General features: G+C 29.5%; 1 protein-coding gene across 2 annotated transcripts in view; it reads left to right on the forward strand.

Annotated features, from left to right (window-relative positions):
- LOC111034654 (discoidin domain-containing receptor 2) overlaps window positions 1–20,548 on the forward strand; it is a 246,444-nt gene that overhangs the window by 163,254 nt on the left and 62,642 nt on the right. For both annotated transcript variants that reach the window (XM_022315962.1, XM_022315961.1), the window contains exons 5-8: window positions 7,742–7,889; window positions 10,310–10,450; window positions 10,599–10,738; window positions 15,374–15,581. In XM_022315962.1, the coding sequence (XP_022171654.1) occupies window positions 7,742–7,889; window positions 10,310–10,450; window positions 10,599–10,738; window positions 15,374–15,581 (637 nt within the window). The remainder of the gene's footprint in view (window positions 1–7,741; window positions 7,890–10,309; window positions 10,451–10,598; window positions 10,739–15,373; window positions 15,582–20,548) is intronic.

Here is a 20,548-nt window from a genome sequence, read left to right on the forward strand (position 1 = left end):
ACATATAGGTCAACTACCCCGTTCATATTATTATAATATAGAGTACGCAAGTGTGTAAAATCTGAATTCATCGCATTAGTACAATATGACAATGTTTTAATATTGAATCGTTAAAAATATTCATATATACATATTACATTGGATTTGCGAAAACCTGGGTAGTCCGTTTTAGGAGATTAAACGATATTAATTGTTCGTAAGAGATTATTAGATTACATGCATAGCTCACCGTATCCGCTGTAATCGAATAATGTCATTATATTGTACTAACCCTTCCCCGCAATAGTCCCATCAAACGTACAAATAGGAAATTCGAATAATATGGATAAAGGAAAACACTATAGGTACACGTAATATTATACGTCACGTGACTGAAGTTACGAGGTACGAACTTAAAGTATATTGTGTGTGGAGTGTGTAATTTCACAGAAGTATAATGTACAATAATTAAACACCAACATATTATTTCGAGGAGGGGTTTTAAACAATATTTTAATTAATACCACAGGTAATAAAACATAGTATTGCATTAGAAACAGCAAATTAAATTTCGTAAAGAATTTGAACATCCAATTCCCCTGTAAACACGTGGCCGACAAGTAGGGTATACACTCATACGAAACAATGTAATAATAACATTATATAGATTGTAGGGTTAACGATGGTGATATACAAATATATATATATATATATTATACACTGTACATAGTTTGAGTATATTATACATGCGTAGTCGAGTAACAGTATTTCCCTCTTGTGAAAAAAAATGATACTGAATATAAAATTATATTATTATTCAATTAATACAATGCTGAAAAAATGTGTACAGGATGGACCGTGGTGTTGTGCCCGTTTCACGGGATCAGCTCTACGAGGAAAGTACACCACGGCCCATTTCGTGAATAATAATATATTGTACATATTATTATTATACTATTTAGTATTTACTATTTACTATGCATATTTAAGTACGTGTACTATAGAAATGCGTAGGAGGGTTCTCTGTTTATGTAATAATATATATACAAATTAGAATCTAATAACAACAGTGTGCGCCGTCCGATCCAATTGAAATTCACCCTTTAATTGTTTGTGTAATTTTTTTTTTTGTATGTAAATGAGAGAATTTCGGAGCGATTGGCGATGATGGTGAGGGATGGTAGGAGGGTACTTGGGTGGAGCCGGCGACGGCGAGGAGTTTAAATTATGTAGTTCTGAAGTGCACGCAAGTAAATAATAATTGATATTAAGTTTGCGACAGGGCTAAGGTCGTTGTGCGGAGCGGGTGGCAAAGCTACTTTTGTGCGAGGAAATGGTTGTATATATGTGTGTGTGTGTGTGTGTGTGTGTGTGTGTGTGTGTGTGTGTGTGCAGGTGAATATATAATATTATTCGGTGTACCTGTGACTTGCTATAGGTGGGGAAAAGTACGACCAAAGGGTTATGCGCAGGAGGTGGTCTTTTTATAAGGGTGTGCGTACGTTACCGGTTGATATTTGATTGTTGTTCTGGTATCAAAGTTTGTGTCAACCTTCCACTTAAATAGGTATGTTTATATTAATATATAAGTGAGCATAATAATAACGAATCGCGAGATGGAAACGAACATTTTCAATTAAATATTTTTCGTTTCCACGTTTCAAATGAGAATAATATTAATAATATTATTACAATTATTATTACATTTATCTCATGTACCTACTTAATTTTGGTATAACAGTATAACTCCAATAAAAGACTGTTATTCTACGAATTCTACTAGCAGCTCTTTTCTTATGTACTGAAAATATGGTTTTTTTTTATTCCTCAAATATCAAAAATCATTTAACCATGTACCAGGTTATAGAAATGCAAAATGCAATCGTTTCACATTCAGATGATCTAACACTGCATTATTTCCATTCATAATGAATAGGTAAGAATAGAAATACTGAATGAGTATTTAATTATTTGAATATAAAAAAAATAATCAAATTATGAGTTTGGAAATATTTAAATTTTAGGTTATATTGTGTTTTTGATTGTACAAAATAAATAATATAATCTAATATCAACATAAAAATAAATATTTTATATAAATTAATATTGTATTTATAATGTTTGTATAAATATGAACCCACTCATCTCACTACACATCTATAAGGTATTTTTTGAATTCGTCCATTTTCATTCTAACTGATGAAAGTTCATGATAAAAAAAAAATAGGTACTTATGAAAGTAAATTTCAATATTTTATCATTTAAGTTGAACATAGGTTGTTTTCAATTTACAGTTACTGTACTATATTAATTCGTTATCAGATGAAGATTGTTTAATCACCGTATAATATGTATAACACATGTAATTTAAAAGTTCATTAATTTTATTAATTTTTTTTTTTTTATTAAGGAGAACCAGCGGCAACATAGGTTTTTTTGTATATGTTTAGTATGTTCTTATGTTGGTGAGATTGCAACATGTTATGTGTATGTGTGGTAAAGAGTGTTGCTAAAAACCCGGGTGGTCAACCCATCAGCAATGTCTAGCTATGTCGGCCCGTATGTACACTAAAAGCGTTTCTACAGATTGAGCATACGACCTCTAAAATTAATTTTGTACAACAGGATTATAGATGTTCATACTAGTTATAAAAACCACTATTTATAACCCACCCATAACTTTTATAAGTGCAATATTCATGACAAAGTGTACATAAAAGCAGATAAATGGTATCAGATTTCGTTTATAACTATATAGGTATCAGCATAACGCCATAGTGCCCATAGTCTCTAATTTCTGTTAATTTTAAACGTTTATATGCATGTTATCAACAGGATAAATGTATATATGATACATAAGTTCAAGTAATACAAAACAGTACGCAGAGTCGACATTTTTAAGTAAAGGTATGTATTGTATAATTTGATATATTCTGGAATAGATAGAGGTATGACTGGTATGAGGTGGCCAAACGTCGTCGGTAACTAGGTAAATGTTTATAACACATCGAATGGCGACCAAACACAGTAAGCCGTATATAATTTATTTTATACTATAGGTAGGTACCTCCACAACTGTACCCGTATTGTAGCTACGTATGTTTGAATCTGTCTAGTATAATACGCACCGTCGACCTAACCTAATGATCGGTGACGGAACGGGTAGGCTGCTCAGAAGCAGCGTTTGCTTTTGGAGTGCACTTTTGCCGAACTACTCACCCGCACCTGCAGGCTGTAAAAGACGGCCACTTAATTAAGTCACGCCGATTAATCCCGCCGAAAAGCTTATCACAAACCTCCCCCTCCTCCGCCCACCGGCACCCCAACGGTGGATTTTATTTTTATTCTCACCCTCGCTGCGAAACCCATCGTAAAATATATCGGTCCGTACTGCAATATAAAATTATATATATGTATACACACCTACGGGGATGTATTATATGCACGCGATAGTTTCCCAAAAGTTTTATGCCACTGGTGTGTATATTTTATGTATATATATTTATTATTTGCATTGTATATGACGTAAGACCTGCACAGTCCCTCGCCATCACGTTGCGCATTATTGTAGGTATATTATGTACTTACGGACGAGGCTCGCTGCCGTGCTTTGCACATGAAATTCGGTATTAACGATTTGTATAATAATACTGTGTGTATATATTTATAATAATATGCTGCAATACACAGAGCGTTCGTAATAATTTCACGTCACAAAATATTATGCCCGGTTGCATTATAATGTGCGCTGTGCTCATAATCTCCACGATTTCTGTTACGCGCTATTAACGTCTCCCTGTACAAGTGGTTAAGTGTAGCTGGGAGCGGTGATTTCGCTGAAAAATGCAGCGTTTTATGAGCGAACAAATACAAATGTGTTTCATCGCAAAACATGTGGAATTCGGATGGTTACCTACTTGTTTGCATTTTTTTAATGATACTTCTAAAACGTAAGGTACCTATCGATACAAGCACCTACCTACTTACTTTGTAACTCTTCTAAGGTAATGAGTACAATATCCAAATACATGTCTCCAAATAATGAGACTACCGGGATAAAATATTATATACTTTTCAATTTATCGTTCACCTGCATAACACTCGTGTACATTGTAGCATGTGCGTGTGTGATGTTTGTGTAGAAATGTGCAACTTGCACATTAGCTGATGTGTAAAAGGTGTCGGCGCCGTGTACCTGCGATGCCCAATTACCAAATATTATATTATAATATAATAATAGATACTATTATGCATTATAATTTGTGCGAAATTTTGTTATTGTCACTGATGAATAATATAGGTACAATAGGTACATCTATAAATTGTCGTCAGACGACGTCGTTTGCGACACGCGTTGAAATAAAATACTTTAACTATAATTTTGCATGGTTAATCAATTATCAAGTTGTTTTGCACGCATGCACAAATGGAAATCGAATGTAGGACAAATAAAATTAGTCAAAGTGCAGTGAAATACAATTTGGTAATAAAAATAATTTAAAATTTTAGATTTAAAGCAGTATAATAGGTAATAAAAACTGTTATACATTAATAATTATAATCGGGTTAGTTTTATAAGATTTTATAAATATTTAAACTGAAAGACTCAGATTCATATTCATTTGCATAAATGTTTTGAGGTTAAACAGATATTAAATAATTACATTTAAGTACAATTTATAAGTCTGTAAAACAATATTGGCTTTATGATGACTAGTGTTTTTAAACATAAATATTACGTAAATGAAATGAATTCAAGTGTTTTTATTATATTCTGTAAGACTCTTGTTTTTAGTCTGATAACTTATGCATCGATTATACATTTTGTATATATTGCTATCCTAAAAACCGAACACCTTTAACTAAATTTTAATGGAAATCTTATAATATAAAAAACAAACCGGCACTCAGAGTTACTCATAAGTTTATTTCTTTAGGTAAATCTAATTATTATTAAATAACTATTAGTAAATGGTAAATCTAATTTATATATTCTTCTAACGATTTAACAATAGCAAATAACTACAATTATAAAACATTTGGTCTTTTAGTATTGACAGGTAATAGATAACTAACAAGTAACAAGTAATCAATTATGATCCGCTTTGTGGTTATTTAAAATATTTCTTGTACAACACTAGAGTATACGCTAAAGTACAGTAATTATTATATGTCCAATGTATATGGTATAATATAAAATATGTTTTTCCAGTAATGCACCTCTGTGTGAGGCCGTGTCCAGAGTATCGCTGCAGGTGGCAGGTTAGGATAACTATAGTATAGCATATTATAAAATATATTACATTCAAAAATATTATTATTAAAATGTAATAATTATTATAAGAACAATTTATTTATTTCTATTTACTGAAATATTCACCAACTTTAATTTTAAATAAATTTGTATTTAATTATCCAATTTACGGACTATCACTATACAATAAAATGATATCTTTTCATAATATAATATAAACCACTATATAACAATATTTAATCCAACTTATATAGTTTATCATTTATTACTTCACTTTAGCTTAATTTTTAGTTTAGTCATTACATCGATATTTGATATAGGTACTTCATTGTATAAATTTGTTTTTGGCTAATGAAGTAAAACATTGTGAAACTTATACGAGGGTTTTAGGTTAAAATTAGTAAAGGTAATTAGTTAGTTTCTTACGTTGAAAGAGGAGAATTTAATTTATGATCGAATGTCAGTATAGTCAGTTATTATTTTCTTCAATATATTATCTATAAAGCAATATGAGAATATTCACAATTGGTTTTTTAAACTTTAATTAACTTTGTTTAATACTTTGGCGAGATGAGTGAATTTACATAAGTTGTTTTATACTGTGTGGTTCTTTCAACAGTAAACTACTAGTCATAACCTCAAAAAGTATTAACGTTTTTGAAAACTTTTTACATCATTTTAAATCGTTAGAATATTCATATAGGTATTAAATAGATAAGATAAATGTTTTTGAACAAAATTAATTCAACCTATAGTTTTAACAATAGTAATATAAATAACTACAATAGCGATTTATATATTTACAAAATATATATAAATATAATATAATACAATATACTTGGTATATGATACAGGCTGAATATCTTCTCTCAAAAACGTTTTTCGTATACAATGATCCATCGTCGAATTCAAATTTAACACATCCATTACAGTGACCTACTCAATAGCGAGGTTTACTAGACACCTTACTGCAGTACACTAGAGTGGTATCTACTTGTACACTTTTTTCTCTTAGTTTGTAACTGTATATTTTTTAATGTTTTTTTTCTATTGTAATACTATAATATGTATTCATACTATGAAGCAAGATCTTTTATTTAAATTTTAACCATAAGAATTTAATTTTGAATGAGTAGTCAATTAGTGTTAATTGATAAAAATTATCAAAAGTCTGACAATCAATTTTATATTCTTAAATATACGAATGTATGACGTATATTCTAACTTAACATGAACAAAATCCTTATAGTAACTTCACTAGTAACACATGCCAATTGATGATCGTACTATTATTCAATTTCGATATTTGCGAGTGAATTTTCTATTCAATCTTCTATAATATCAGACTATGTGATCTGGTCTTATAATATATAATATTAATTGTTGGAAAACAACTTTGTTTATAGTATGTGCAAACTACTAAGTTTATATTGTAACGTTTATATGCAATATATGTATTAAAGTACGTGTCTATGTATGTATGTATGTGTATATGTATGTGTATATATATATATATATGAATATTGTATATATTATTATGTAGGTACTATATTCTTTAGTGGTGCTGTGTGGTGTGTACACTATATAGGAACATTACGTTTAATGAGAAAACTTGGTTTCTGTCGTTGAGTGATAATTTGAATGTACCTACTCTGTGGCCACCGCAAACCGTATCCGAAATGATGAAAAGTGCGAGCCCGTGAAATTATGTTTTATACTTGAAAATTGAATATCGTCGAGACATAGTGGGGAATTAATTATTATTCTACAGGGACCTTCTCGTAATTTCAATGGGTATGGAGAGGGAAGTTGTGTACATTTCAATAACAATAGCCGTGTTCTACAATTAGCACTCAATATTTCATCTACGGTGTTTCACACGTGAAAATTTCGATTAATTTCAGATCGTATTGTATAATACTTGTAGTGTGATGCGCACCAAATTTTAGACGCCATTCATTTTTATAACTACAAAACATCGAAATTACACAAATATTATTAATTTATTTACGCAAATTATTACGCTCATAATGTTTAATGTACTTATAGTATAATGTTATAATTACTTTGTGAAATGGTGATTTAATTAATGTGCACTACTGAAGGATACATTATTAGGATACAGGAATGTACATTGTATACATGACAATAATATATTAATATATCATAGTATATTATATATGATACACCTAATTTTATAATTTATTAATGACAATAAATTGGGCTTTTAAAAACGTGTTATGGCATGTGTGTAACAATATGCAAAGTAAAGTGTTAGGTTAGGAGCGTTTAGAATTTGAACGTTATGAAACACATAATTACATTATGTAATACGTTATTTTTAAGACACCAATTTTTGCAAAAACCTTTGTTAGACAAACGGCTCGCCAACAGGTCGTTGTAAGATGTTGAGGATTCCGAATCCGAAATTAAAATAACTCGTACCATTTGTTTTATTTTATGTACCAACACACGTAAATATTTAACATCTTACGGTTTTGTTTACAGGTTTTGCAAGCGAACAGGGACACGAATACAATAGTAGACCGATCCTTGGTGCCGGCAATTATAGCATCGAAAATCCGTTTAGTGCCTTACAGCGAACAGCCACGCATGGTTTGCCTTCGAGCTGAAATCGTCGGTTGTTATCATTACGGTAAGGGCATAATGAATAATACACTATTATATAGCTTTTAGGGATAGATTAATTTTCCAAAAGGAACGTAGATATTTTTTGTAACATGGTTCTAATAAATTATTTAGAATCGATTCAGCCATAATCGATTAAACAGATACCTATAATAATAATTAATATATTTATCGTGCACAATAATTCTATAAACGTCTCTAGGCATCATATTATTATATATTATAATAATGCAGTGTAATCACTCATTCATACGAAAAGCAAAACTCATACGTTCATAAAAACTCCATTCACAAATGCGCAATGCATTACATGATATTAAACGTACACGTATACTTTATGTGCCTGTATAGTGTATGTTCTGAATGATAATATTATACACATGGGCGTGCAAATATATGCAGCCGTGCACACGTGAAACTTCAATCAAAAACTGTGCATATTATTTTTCAGCGTTTTGGAAACGTTCATATTTATATATGACTTTTTAAAACCGTTACAAGACCGCAGTTCAAGCTAACACGCGTGTTTATATAGCACTAGAGATTGCTTACCTACCTATATAAATGTAATATAATATACTTAGCTTGGAAGGTAGGTACGTAATTTAAAGCTCGTCACTGCAAATGCGTGTACCTACATCGGTATGTACTAAGATTAGACTAATTTGAGACCAACCAGTAACTTAGTACTTGGTCTACTTAGAAATCTGTCTTGTGGTAGACGTGCAGGTTGAGATGTTTTGTAGCTAATTTTGTTATGTCACTCCTTCGATTTCAATTAGGTTATAATATAGTGATTTTTATTGGTTAATTATCCACGTTGAATGTTAATAGGTCATTATTGACTCAGTAAGCTCAGGTATCCGAATTTATAACTTTTTTTTTCCAATTATTCGAGAATTTGTGTTAATAATTTAATTTATTTAAACTTTTATCTCTAATATTGAATAATAATGTGAGTTTTTAGCGTAGTACCTATGTGATTTTACCAGGTTATTTGTACATATTTACATATTATATAAGTCTCATAAATTATTTGATGACATTTTTTTTCCTTAATAATGAACAAATATCTTAAGACTTGAAACGTCTATAACGAAGATAGTACTAAAAGAAAATACCGAATGAAAACTGCATATTTTCAAATAAATAGATTAATAAAAATTGAAAATATTCTGTATTAGGCCCATGCGTATCACACACTCGCACGGAATCATCACAAACATCTTTCTACTAAAGATTATATCTATATTTATACTATACCTTAAAAAGACAATTTAACTAGTTTTGAAAAATTCAACAACTTTGTTAATGACCAAAACAAAAAAGAAAACAACGCGGTCATTCTTGGGATAAAATTGTCATATTATCTACCAATTATCGAGTAAAAAGAAGAAATTATCCACTACGCTTTGAAATGTGTAAAACTATTATTTAACATGAACGTATTACTGTTGCATGACTAGGTATAGGGTATAAACATTTTTAAACTATTTTGTTCGACACTTATGCTTTTGTCTTCAAAAGTAAATAACTTGAACGTTTTATTTACAAGCTCGTTCAACTATTTATAAAGGATTTGAATACAATTTGAAACTTTTGACTAGTAAGTACGAACTCATTGATACTCATAGTGTACATAATTTGTACGATAGGCTAAACCTTAAATCATATTTAATTTTTTTTCGGAGGAATTAAATTTCATTCAATGTGATAGTTTTTCGGTGCTTATAAATACTATATTATACTGCTGTAATAAACCAATGAAGTCATTATGGTCTCTACTGAAGGTTTTTTTGTTGAATTTAATGAAAATAATATCAAAGAAATTTGTGTAATTCACTGCAAGGAATTTTAATTTTGAAACAATCACAGAATACAATTCTATGTAATTGAATAATGCGACTCACTTTAATACATTCAAGTCAGGCTTTCCGTAGAGTGCCAAATATTTTATAAGCATTCAGATTTAAATTTCACTGTCTTGACAGGTTTTCACATTTTAGGAATTTTTACAATTTACTAACTCTAAATATAATGAACACCTTAGGAACGACGAGAATAAACTACACTGCAGTTAACGACGTAGTAGAATATAACATTTTATTTCCAACGAAATATTAGGTACTCACTGTAAGTAATTTGTTATTTAATTCTATGTTGACCTATAGTTATGGGTACGTGGCGAAGTATACACGACATAAAAAAAAACTGTTTTGGGATATCAACTTCTCGTTAGGTTTCATAATATGGCATGACAATAATAGAAAATACAAAGAATGACATGTGTTTTAAAAAATACGATAAGTAAACTGCATGTTTAAGTTTAAGAATAATAATAATATAAGAAACACACACATATCGTAACAAGATAATTTACTCGATAAATTAACATAACGGATACCGATTTTTGTCTTTATTCCACAGAAGGTGTAATCAGCTATTCGGTAATACAGGGTGATGTAAAAGACACGGGTTACGATGGTCGTGAGGAAGGCGGTATATTGGTCGGCGGTATGGGACAACTCTGCGACGGTCGATACGGAATCGATGAACCGTTCGTGAAAAGTAAGTCAGTTAATAACAGTATAAGTGTAATGTGTATAATATATTATGTATGTATTTTGTACTCTATTCATTCGTTATCAATGATCGGTTTCAATGCTGTTTTTTGCATTCTTTTTTCCCCGCCATTTAACAAAATCGTTTTCCACAGAATACAACGAATGGGTCGGATGGAAAAACGACACTATGGGCTATGGGTCATCAGTAGAAATGACTTTCGAGTTTGACATCGTCAGGAACTTCACCGCCTTGTACATGCACTCCAACAACGACTTTCGTCAAGGCGTTCAAGTAAGTTTATTTTCACTTAAATCTGTTAACGTTGACGTGCCAAATGTAAAGTAGAAATCGATTGAAATCGTATTTCTGTATGTGTGTATTTAGTACAAATTATATTATTTTATTACGTACCTGTATATATAATGCATTTTTAATGTTAAAGTTTGATATTACATCCCAACTGAATTCTAAACTCTTCAAATCGCAAAAATTATGAATTACATTAGTTACTATTAACAGGTTTATTTTATGTGTACTTAGGAACTTATTAGTTTTGTAATTTTACAAATATATGCAATCGTTCAACAATATTATTGGAATTTATAGAAATATTTTTTTATAAACAATTAGCAGGTACATTGTAATTTGTATCCCATTTTAATCAATATGGACATGAACCTTGCCTATATATTATAGGTACATAAAAAAAAAGATTTTTAAGATTCGATGATTATTGGTTTGAAATTCCATTTGTTCAATAGAACATTTTACTTTATTTAGAATTTAACAATGGCGCTTACTAGTTTACGACGTATCATTTTTTTGAAATTTGAGATCAAAAATGCCAATCTCACTTTTATGGCTTTCGACAATTAATATGAGTTTTATTGGTTTTTAAAGTGTATAAGTTTATAAAAGTTTTATTTTCAATACATACATCACATTTACCTTTAAAAAAAAAAATATATCATAAAATAGTATAATACAACAAACTATTTCTCTTACATGATTTTTTTATTGACATCGGCTACAGATAAATAATAAAATTGAAAAAATAAATATAATATTGGTTTTGGCTTCTAAAAAAATACTGTTCGTTCAAAGTTATGTAATTATGTGAAGATGGTACCGATATATTCTCATATTGAACCTTTGTTTTTGAAAGAGAAATAAATAAAGATAAACAATTCATTTTGAGAAGCTGTAATCCGTCTAATATTTAATTTAATTTATTTAACTTTGTTAAGCCAAATTCAAAACGTTTTGAATCAAAAAACATTTTTGTTTTTGCTTAATAATTTAGATGTTTTTGACCCTATGACAAAAAAAAAACAATAAAAAGCTGCATTTCTTCGAACAGACAGTAATTAGTGTGATGTACACTTAAAGATACATTTTATGTGTGGGTATATATTATATAAAAATATAAAATCCATTTGCCGAGCAAATTCCAATTATTTACGCCTGCGCTATTCGTTAAGTTTCCAAAAAATTGTCTCCTACCTATGCTCGTTATGTGTAGTTAGAAGACATTGTCATCGCTTAATCAGTTGTATCAACAGAACAATATTGCAAACATCATTTTCAGTTCTATAAGGGCCAATTAAATTTACACGTTGCTTATTATTATTGTATGATACCTATGCGAAAAGGAGTGAAGATGATGATACATTTCATTAAACAACTCAAGGTCAAATATTACATAAGTAATGTCATTCAGAACAAATCGATCGGGAGTCACACGACGATTGTTATTTAAAAACAGTTATTATTAAAAATCTAAAACTAAAATTTAAAAATAAACATGTCAGAAATAAATGAAAATGAGTTTAAAATATAGTTAGGAACGGTAACAATCTGAGATATTATTATTAATTGTTAAATGGTCAAACTTCTAAGCAAATATTAAATTACCACTGCCACATTTAATTTTCAATCAGTAGAAATGTGAGTATAATATATACTTAACAAAATTGGATTACCTATTATTTTAAATAAAACTTTTTGATATTCTTAAGCAGTGATTCGAAATAGAATACTTGATTTCTAATCAGTAGAAATAAGAAATAAGAATACAATGTTGTTTTAACAACGTTGGATAATTTTTATACTTCCAACATTATAAATTATAATATATTATAATAACTGAGGACTAAGCGTCATATTAAATTTAATATTTGAATTTAAAAAAAACGAATGTATAATGTATACGCAATATTGTTTGTTTGACATAGAATAAACTACATAATTGAACACATAATTATTAAATTCCAACACCACACATTGAATATGAAGAGAATATTAATACAACATTTAAATGTCCAATTTGAAATGAAATTAACAATACAATATAAATCAAATCTTAAATTTAAAAATATAAATTTAACACTGGACATCCAATTTCAATTTAATAATGTAAATTACGAACTATAGCAGAATGCAGAGGTAGCCTATACGTTTGGCCGTGAAATAAGTTATGATGTTCTAAGAAATCCAAACAGAGTTTATGTACAGAGACCAAGTGTTTGAAACTCTCCTTGATTTAATGATCTCTGCGAAAATGTGAAATAACGTGGGGTTTTTTTTACCATACATTTGAAAAATATTTTAAAAACATTGCATTATCGTTTATCATAGCAACCACTACAACAATTTTGAACAGAGCTAAGTATTATGTATATTAAATAATTTAGATCTTGTAACAATGTAAAATTATTGTGGACTGAGCATGGTTAGCAAAATACTTCTTAACATTTATTGACAATCATTTTACGTCTCAGTCGTTTTTAATCAACATATCACTTTAGTCGTATCTACTATACCACGTTATATTTTGTCTAATCTACCGAAACAGATTTTGTTAAAATAATTTAATAAAATATTTACATTTATGCAGTTTCCATTTATCAATAGTTATTCATGTAACTAACTGAAAGTCTTTAAGAACCAATAATATTAAATACGTTTTAAACAAAGTAAATAAAATATTACAATATTAATAGTTATTACTATTACGTTTTGATCTAAAACTTCCACTTTTAAGAATTTGAAAGTTTTTCATTTAATTTTAAAATAAATATCATAAACGTATTAAAATTAAAATAAGAATAAAAACATTATACATTATTTATTAAACTTTTTGTAAACATTCTCTAATATATATATAATATGTAAACTTTAAATCATCTGAAAGTATTTAAAACAAATTAATAACCTTATTTATTTATACTAAAAATGATTTGTCTCTTAAAAATTCAGTAAGTACTTGTTGACCATATCAGTCATAGGATCCTATTTTCGGCAAGTCCGACCACATACTTAATACTTAAATACAATACATTATATTTATTATATTCAACGAAATGACAGCCCTTCGTTGTCGTTATTGTGTGCGCTTACCGCTCAACAGTGCTGCTTTAGAGATATTATTGTTTCCATAGTAGCGTAAATAATAATATGTTCGATTAATAATTATTTTACTGACGTATTTCTACTTCGTTCTCACTATTTTTAAGTTTAAATGTTACACATTTATACCTATAACAAAACACATTCTTCTATTGGTATATTTCTTGTTTTTTTCCGTTTTATAACTCCATGTGTCTATATGGTTATTGAATTTGATATTTACAGTTTAAAATAATCTACTTGTACCTACATCGCCCGGTAACAAACCTGTGGTAATGACTTTCAAACAATGGGACAATGCAAAAATCAGTGCCCGATGGATTAACAAGCGTACAGTTTAGTTTGATGCCAAAAGATTATTTCAATATTTTATTGTTCGGAGTTTTTTGTATTAGTGGAAAGCGAATAAAAAGTGTTGCCGAGTTTATTTATGATCTTTACATTAATTTAAATATTATAGCAATGTGGACATGCGTTTATTATTATTTATTTTGTTTGTGATGGGTAAAAAGTTAATAAGGAAGGGTTTTTAAAATATGCTCCCAGGTGGTATATTTGTTAACACGTCACTACACATAGTACCTGTACAGGGTAGTTCGGTGAAGGCGTCGGTCGTTTGGTAGTTATGCACTCGCACTTGACCTGTTGTAATATAGTATATTGTATATAAGGTATTAAGTAAAATAGGCACTGGTGTCTATTACTACGTTTTGAAGGCGGTTGAAGTCGAGATTCTGAAAGATAGCCGATGCCTCGGGCAGTGGCGCGCATAATAAGGGACAGTCAGACGGCCGCCGCGTTTAATGTCAATCTCGACCCCCCACCTCCTAAGCCGTTTGTAAATGGATTCTATTCTATTTCGTGTGAAGCATATTATTGAAATTGACTACAACGAATCGAATAAGAAACGATATGGTCGTATAATACGTGCTCTGTTTTAAATGTATGTGAACTTGTGTGAGTCGAAGACCTAATATGTATGCAAAGTTTCAGTTTGTATACACGTACAGTGTGTACAAGACAACACGTTATTCGAATCTGTACATGAAAAGTTTGTTTATTTCAAAGATATTTCTCGGAAAGTTGTGGAAAATTAGAATTATTTTTTATAAACACACACAAACACACAGAAATGTATATGTTTTACATTATATCTACACGTTGTTGTATACACCGTGCAAATAGTGACTCATCACTCAGAAACAATAAGAATATAGGTACTGGTACTTTATATTGGTACTTTCTATGAAACTCGAAGACGTTCTTTTTTGTCTGATTTCTGAGACACCTACTAACGAAAATTTCAATATTTTAAGCTTGAAGACAAGTTTCATATACGCATAATAAATTATAATAACCAAAAGCTAATATACGTTAATCTGATCCACTGCTGTACAAAAACAGTAACTGTCCAAATCATTGAGTTTATTGTATAGGAGGTATTCACATACGCATACCGATTACCAATAATATATTATATATCGTATAATATTATAATGTGACGTATTTTTTTTTCAGGTCTTTTCGCATGCCAAAGCTTATTTCAGTGTAGGCGGAGAACACTTCTTCCCGGAACCCGTGTCGTACACGTACCCGGCTGACACCATCATGCCCGAAGCCAGAAAAGTCACTGTCAAACTTCACCACCGGACCGGCAGGTTCCTTAAACTACAACTGTTTTTTGCCAATAAATGGATGATGATCAGTGAGATATCGTTTGAATCAGGTAAGCAATGTCCTCGTTGTAGATACACTATATTATTATTAAATATTATCACAGTCAATTATAATACCTACATAGGTACCGATCACCAACTGAATTATGATGAGTAGAGGAAAGTTTAAATTTTTCAGTGCAGTACAATGAAGATTTTTAACACTTTTTCTTGTTTTTTTCTTTCTACATTTCATTCGATAGTACGTAAGTAGTAGTCCAGTCTCTTTCTTATGGATTTTTTGCTTACACAATTTAATATACAATACTGCACTTATCTTCATCTATACCTATAAAAGGTATACCTAATATAAATTATAATACCTCATCCGTACTTACACTCGCATAATAATTGAGCCAAGAACTTTATCTCCTTCAGCTCGCCTTCGCTTGCGCTAACTACGTGTACGCTATTATCATAATATAACATGAATGGATAGAACTTTGACCGCAACCGTCCGTTGAATACTTGAATAATTCTCTACGTAGCGGCACGATCGGTCGTGACTATAAATCCGAACAACCCAGATATGAGGGTGAATTGTTATTAAACTGCGAGCCCACCGCTGTGGTTTTCCGCGTGACATTACTAGGCAGTATAGGTAGTATCGTGCGGCAAACACTAGGCAAATCAACCCCTGTCGTCGCCACCGTCATTTTCGTCCGACCACATTCGAGCAGATTTCCTTATGTATATTATACTCTGCGACATCGTAATATGACATATTGACATCATATTATTATTATATGTAAGCAAACTTTTGTAATAGGTTCGTGAAATGAACGTGTAGCGTCGTGTCGTAATATTATAACAATGTTATATTAATATCATACGGAAGTATGCCGTAAAAACGGAACACGTGATATCGATTTTCCACCGTTCTTACTGCTCCGGAATTAACATTGTTTGGTATTTGCGTGCCCAAGATTTCGAGAAACTAAATTAGCAGGTAATAGGTACTCGTCGTTTTACCACGAGCGCGGTGTAGCTTGTATAATATATACCGTCCCTGCGTATTTTAATATATTCACGGTGGAATAAGTATTTACATAATTAAATACCATATTTGATAGGCATATCGCTGATCTCGAACATGTCTGTCTGATTTACCTATGTATAAGACTTTTCTTGATGAGTATAAATTATACAAATAGCTCACAAGGTGAAGATTTCTTAAACAGGGTAAACGTTTGTATAGTGAATACAAGCAATGAATATAGCCAATTCCGAAACACCTAATACATGTATAATTTATTTTTTTTTGTTATTATTTACATAGACACATTTTTTATTATTCAACAAATGAGCAATTTACTCAACAAGTAATTTTGGTGACTAAGCGTTAGGTATATCATACTATTGGATAAAAAAAAGTATTTTAATATACCATAGAATTGAATACAAACTATAGTTAGATGCTAAATAAATATGAATAAGTAGAAACAATGAATTATTAACATTTTGAGCTATAATTTGTTATAATAATTACTAAAGCGTAAAAAAAGATTTTATTGTGCCTATATTATATTAATAGTACTTAAAAGTATTAGATTAGGCCATTAGGTATATGATGATGTACAATATGTAAAATATACATAACATATAATCTCAATAAATATTTTAAACACAATACATATTACTTTCTGAATAATAACTTTTCTTTACCTTAAACATAATTCGTTCGATGATATTACCTTTTTAAAATGCCTAAATTTTTATTTATTTAGTCATGCTTTCAAAGTTTTGGTATTTTAAAAAACTTGATATAATATTTATAAATATAATCAGTAATTTAAAATCAGAAACTACAGTGCATAACAACGATATCAACTGTTTAGATGAACCAATATCTGAGTTGATCGGATCACCCAGGAACAGATGGTACGTGTAAAAAGTTTAAGACTTGATTAACACAAGAATGTGTCCATTTCTTTTTAAAATAACTTTAAATAAGAATATTCAAATATTTGAATACTTTTGAAGGGCATCATTAATCAAAATAGAAAACATTATTGATACACCGTATATGTTATATTACTTATACAATATACATAACATACAGCATAATTATTTATTTCGTTAAGTCCGTAAAAGTTTTATATTATTAAATTTGGACAAAACCAAAATTGCTGTAAAATAAAAATATTGTTTACACAAAAATCAATTTTTGACATACCATAGTCCATAAATTTTACTTTAGATGAAATATAATAAATTATAATATTGTAATATTATGGTGATTAGGCGTGTTCGCTTCCATACCAACAAGAAAACTCATTCAAACTTGTAGCTTATAAAATATAATATTCGAATATGGTCTATTTAAATATTAATTTGCATGAAACAAAAAATATTAAAAACATAAAATTACCAAAAATTATGTTTTTTTTATTCGTCTGTTGTCTTCATTATACTCATTTTTTTGGGGGGAAAATAATATTTTTAAGAGTCTTACAATTGCCTTAATGGGGCAATTCAAAATGTTTTCTTGTTTTGTTATCAAGTTATTCCTCTCTCAATTAAATTTCTGTAAAAAGTTATTGCTACGTTATAGTGTGCTTTACGTTATAAACTTGTTTCATGTTTTGTTTGTAATTTTTTTCCATGTTTTTTTCTTCCGTTTTAGTCGTAAAATCTTTATGTGAACTTCGGTGTAATAATTGAAATAGCCTTTGTACTCGACCTCTGGTTATGCCAACATTGTCTCGTCTTTTAAACATAATTTAACAGGGTAAATAGCTTATGAGACACCAGTTGACATTTCATGATTACCTCCTTGTTATTTCTCATTGTTAGTACAATTTTTTTTAAGTAGTCTAAACACATTATGCTCTTTAATGTATACATTTACACCATAAACTACTCGGCTTTTATAATAAAAGCTTTCTAAAGAAAACATGACACAGAAAAATCTCATTAAATATTTAATTTTTACTTCAATATAATAATATTGTCCCCCATAATAATCGTCATGCGGCGTAGTCAACCGATCGTAGCTAGCACTAACATTGCTTATATTCAACTTAATATTGATTTACAAGCAGCTTTAAGTTGTTACTATTCACACAGTGTGAGGCAGTGAAACAGTCGATTAAAAAAGCAGGTTTTTTGATAATGATTTAAGATAAGAACGGTCACTAAAACCATTGTAGATTATCCACCGTGCTTAAAAAAATATACCATATTTTAGTAAACCTGAAGTGGTGAACAACGTACTTTGGAATAAAATGGTTATACAAAAATAATTATGTGGCTGCTAAGCGTTCATTTCAACCTTCGATGGTTTCATTAGAAGAGTGCTTAAGAAGAGGTCATTATGAAGAAATATTTTTTTTTTATATTAATGACATGTTATGTCGGTACCTATTTCATCCTAATGTATATGTTATTTATTTATTTTATAATTTAATTTCAAAAATTTTGAAATTTTATACCCCATCCTGTATATTATTATAAACTATTTTATTTTAGCTACGTATATAATGTTTCTTTCTTTTTATTTAATAATCTACGGCCTTTAAAAGTATTTGAAAAGAAAACATTTTGTTAATGGAAAAATTGAAAAAAATTATTTCACATTTATCTAAAAATGGAACCTACCTATGTAAAATAAATATAAATTAATAAATGCTCTTCTTTTCCTATTACTTATCTTAATTTATAGTCTACACTGTTAAGGTTAAAAACGAAAATAATTTTCATGCAGCGTAAACGGTGTGCGTCGATACGTCGATATTTCGTATAATAATAAAAATAACATTATCCTATTTATCAATTTACACGAAAACCATTATCCGTCACCAGTATTAATTTATTTAGTTATATTAACTTAAGTTCTTAAAGAAAAATGTAATATCTTGGTCCACCCAGAAATTTTAGTACGGCCCTCGGTAAAAAAATGGTCGGTCATCATTAACCTTATAACTTTAGATAGGTAAAATAGAGTTTGAAGTAAATTTTAATCATCTGATATATTTTTTATTTAATTTTTAACGCATTTATTGATAACACTGTACCGACTGTTTTAACATGTCAGAAAGCGAGGCTGAAATATGATACTGTATAACATTACTTCTCTATTTCGTTGAAACTCAATACAGCACTCTGTGCACCACCAAACTCGTGTTGTCTCGGATAACAATGAAAACTTCGAACCAAGTTTACTCCGTAAATTATAAGTGATAGTCAATTTTCAACCAAATTCATAAACGTATTTAAACTGAATATTAACTAGACAATAAAATGTCCATGTGCAAATCACAATAGCTTGGTAGGTCGTCGATGCAATAGTGGAGTAGGCATTGGATTCAAAATTATTCGCCCATCACAATCATAAACATAATATAATATTATCAACACTACTTTTAACGATAATTCACCCTTCAAGGATTAGACCATTATAATTGCGGCCATATCTGGAATTAATTACTATACCTAATTGCTAATATACTACAGAATATATTATAATTTCTATGGAATGTCAAATTAAAGTTTTACTTCGAAATTCTTGTTTTCATCACGGGATGTAAATACTAAACATCGTTGCAGAAGGGTAGTGAATACTGTATGCGTCATAATATTATACAGACGTCGTGATATCTGTAATATTTTACGATATAACAGTTTTGCATTTGGGTGTATTTTGATTTCGAAAACAAAATTATGTACGATATAGTTATAAATACACTATATAGTGTTGTTCAAAAAAATATTTTTTTAAGGATTTACTTCAATTTTCTGTGGTCATTAGCGTAATGTATCTTTATAATGTATCATAGTATATTATATATTACTTATATACGTTTGGCTTCTTACATATGAAGATTCAAATTGTTATCGTGTATAAATTAGGGAATACATTCTAATTTGATGTTAGTAATCTTCGTGTCATTTTTGATCTTTGTTTTTGTACCCATTTAGTACTATTGTAATTTATGTAACAGCATATTAATAATATTATAATTGAGGGCATAAATTG

Source organism: Myzus persicae, unplaced genomic scaffold, assembly GCF_001856785.1.
Source record: "Myzus persicae strain clone G006 unplaced genomic scaffold, MPER_G0061.0, whole genome shotgun sequence".
Taxonomy (NCBI): domain Eukaryota; kingdom Metazoa; phylum Arthropoda; class Insecta; order Hemiptera; family Aphididae; genus Myzus; species Myzus persicae.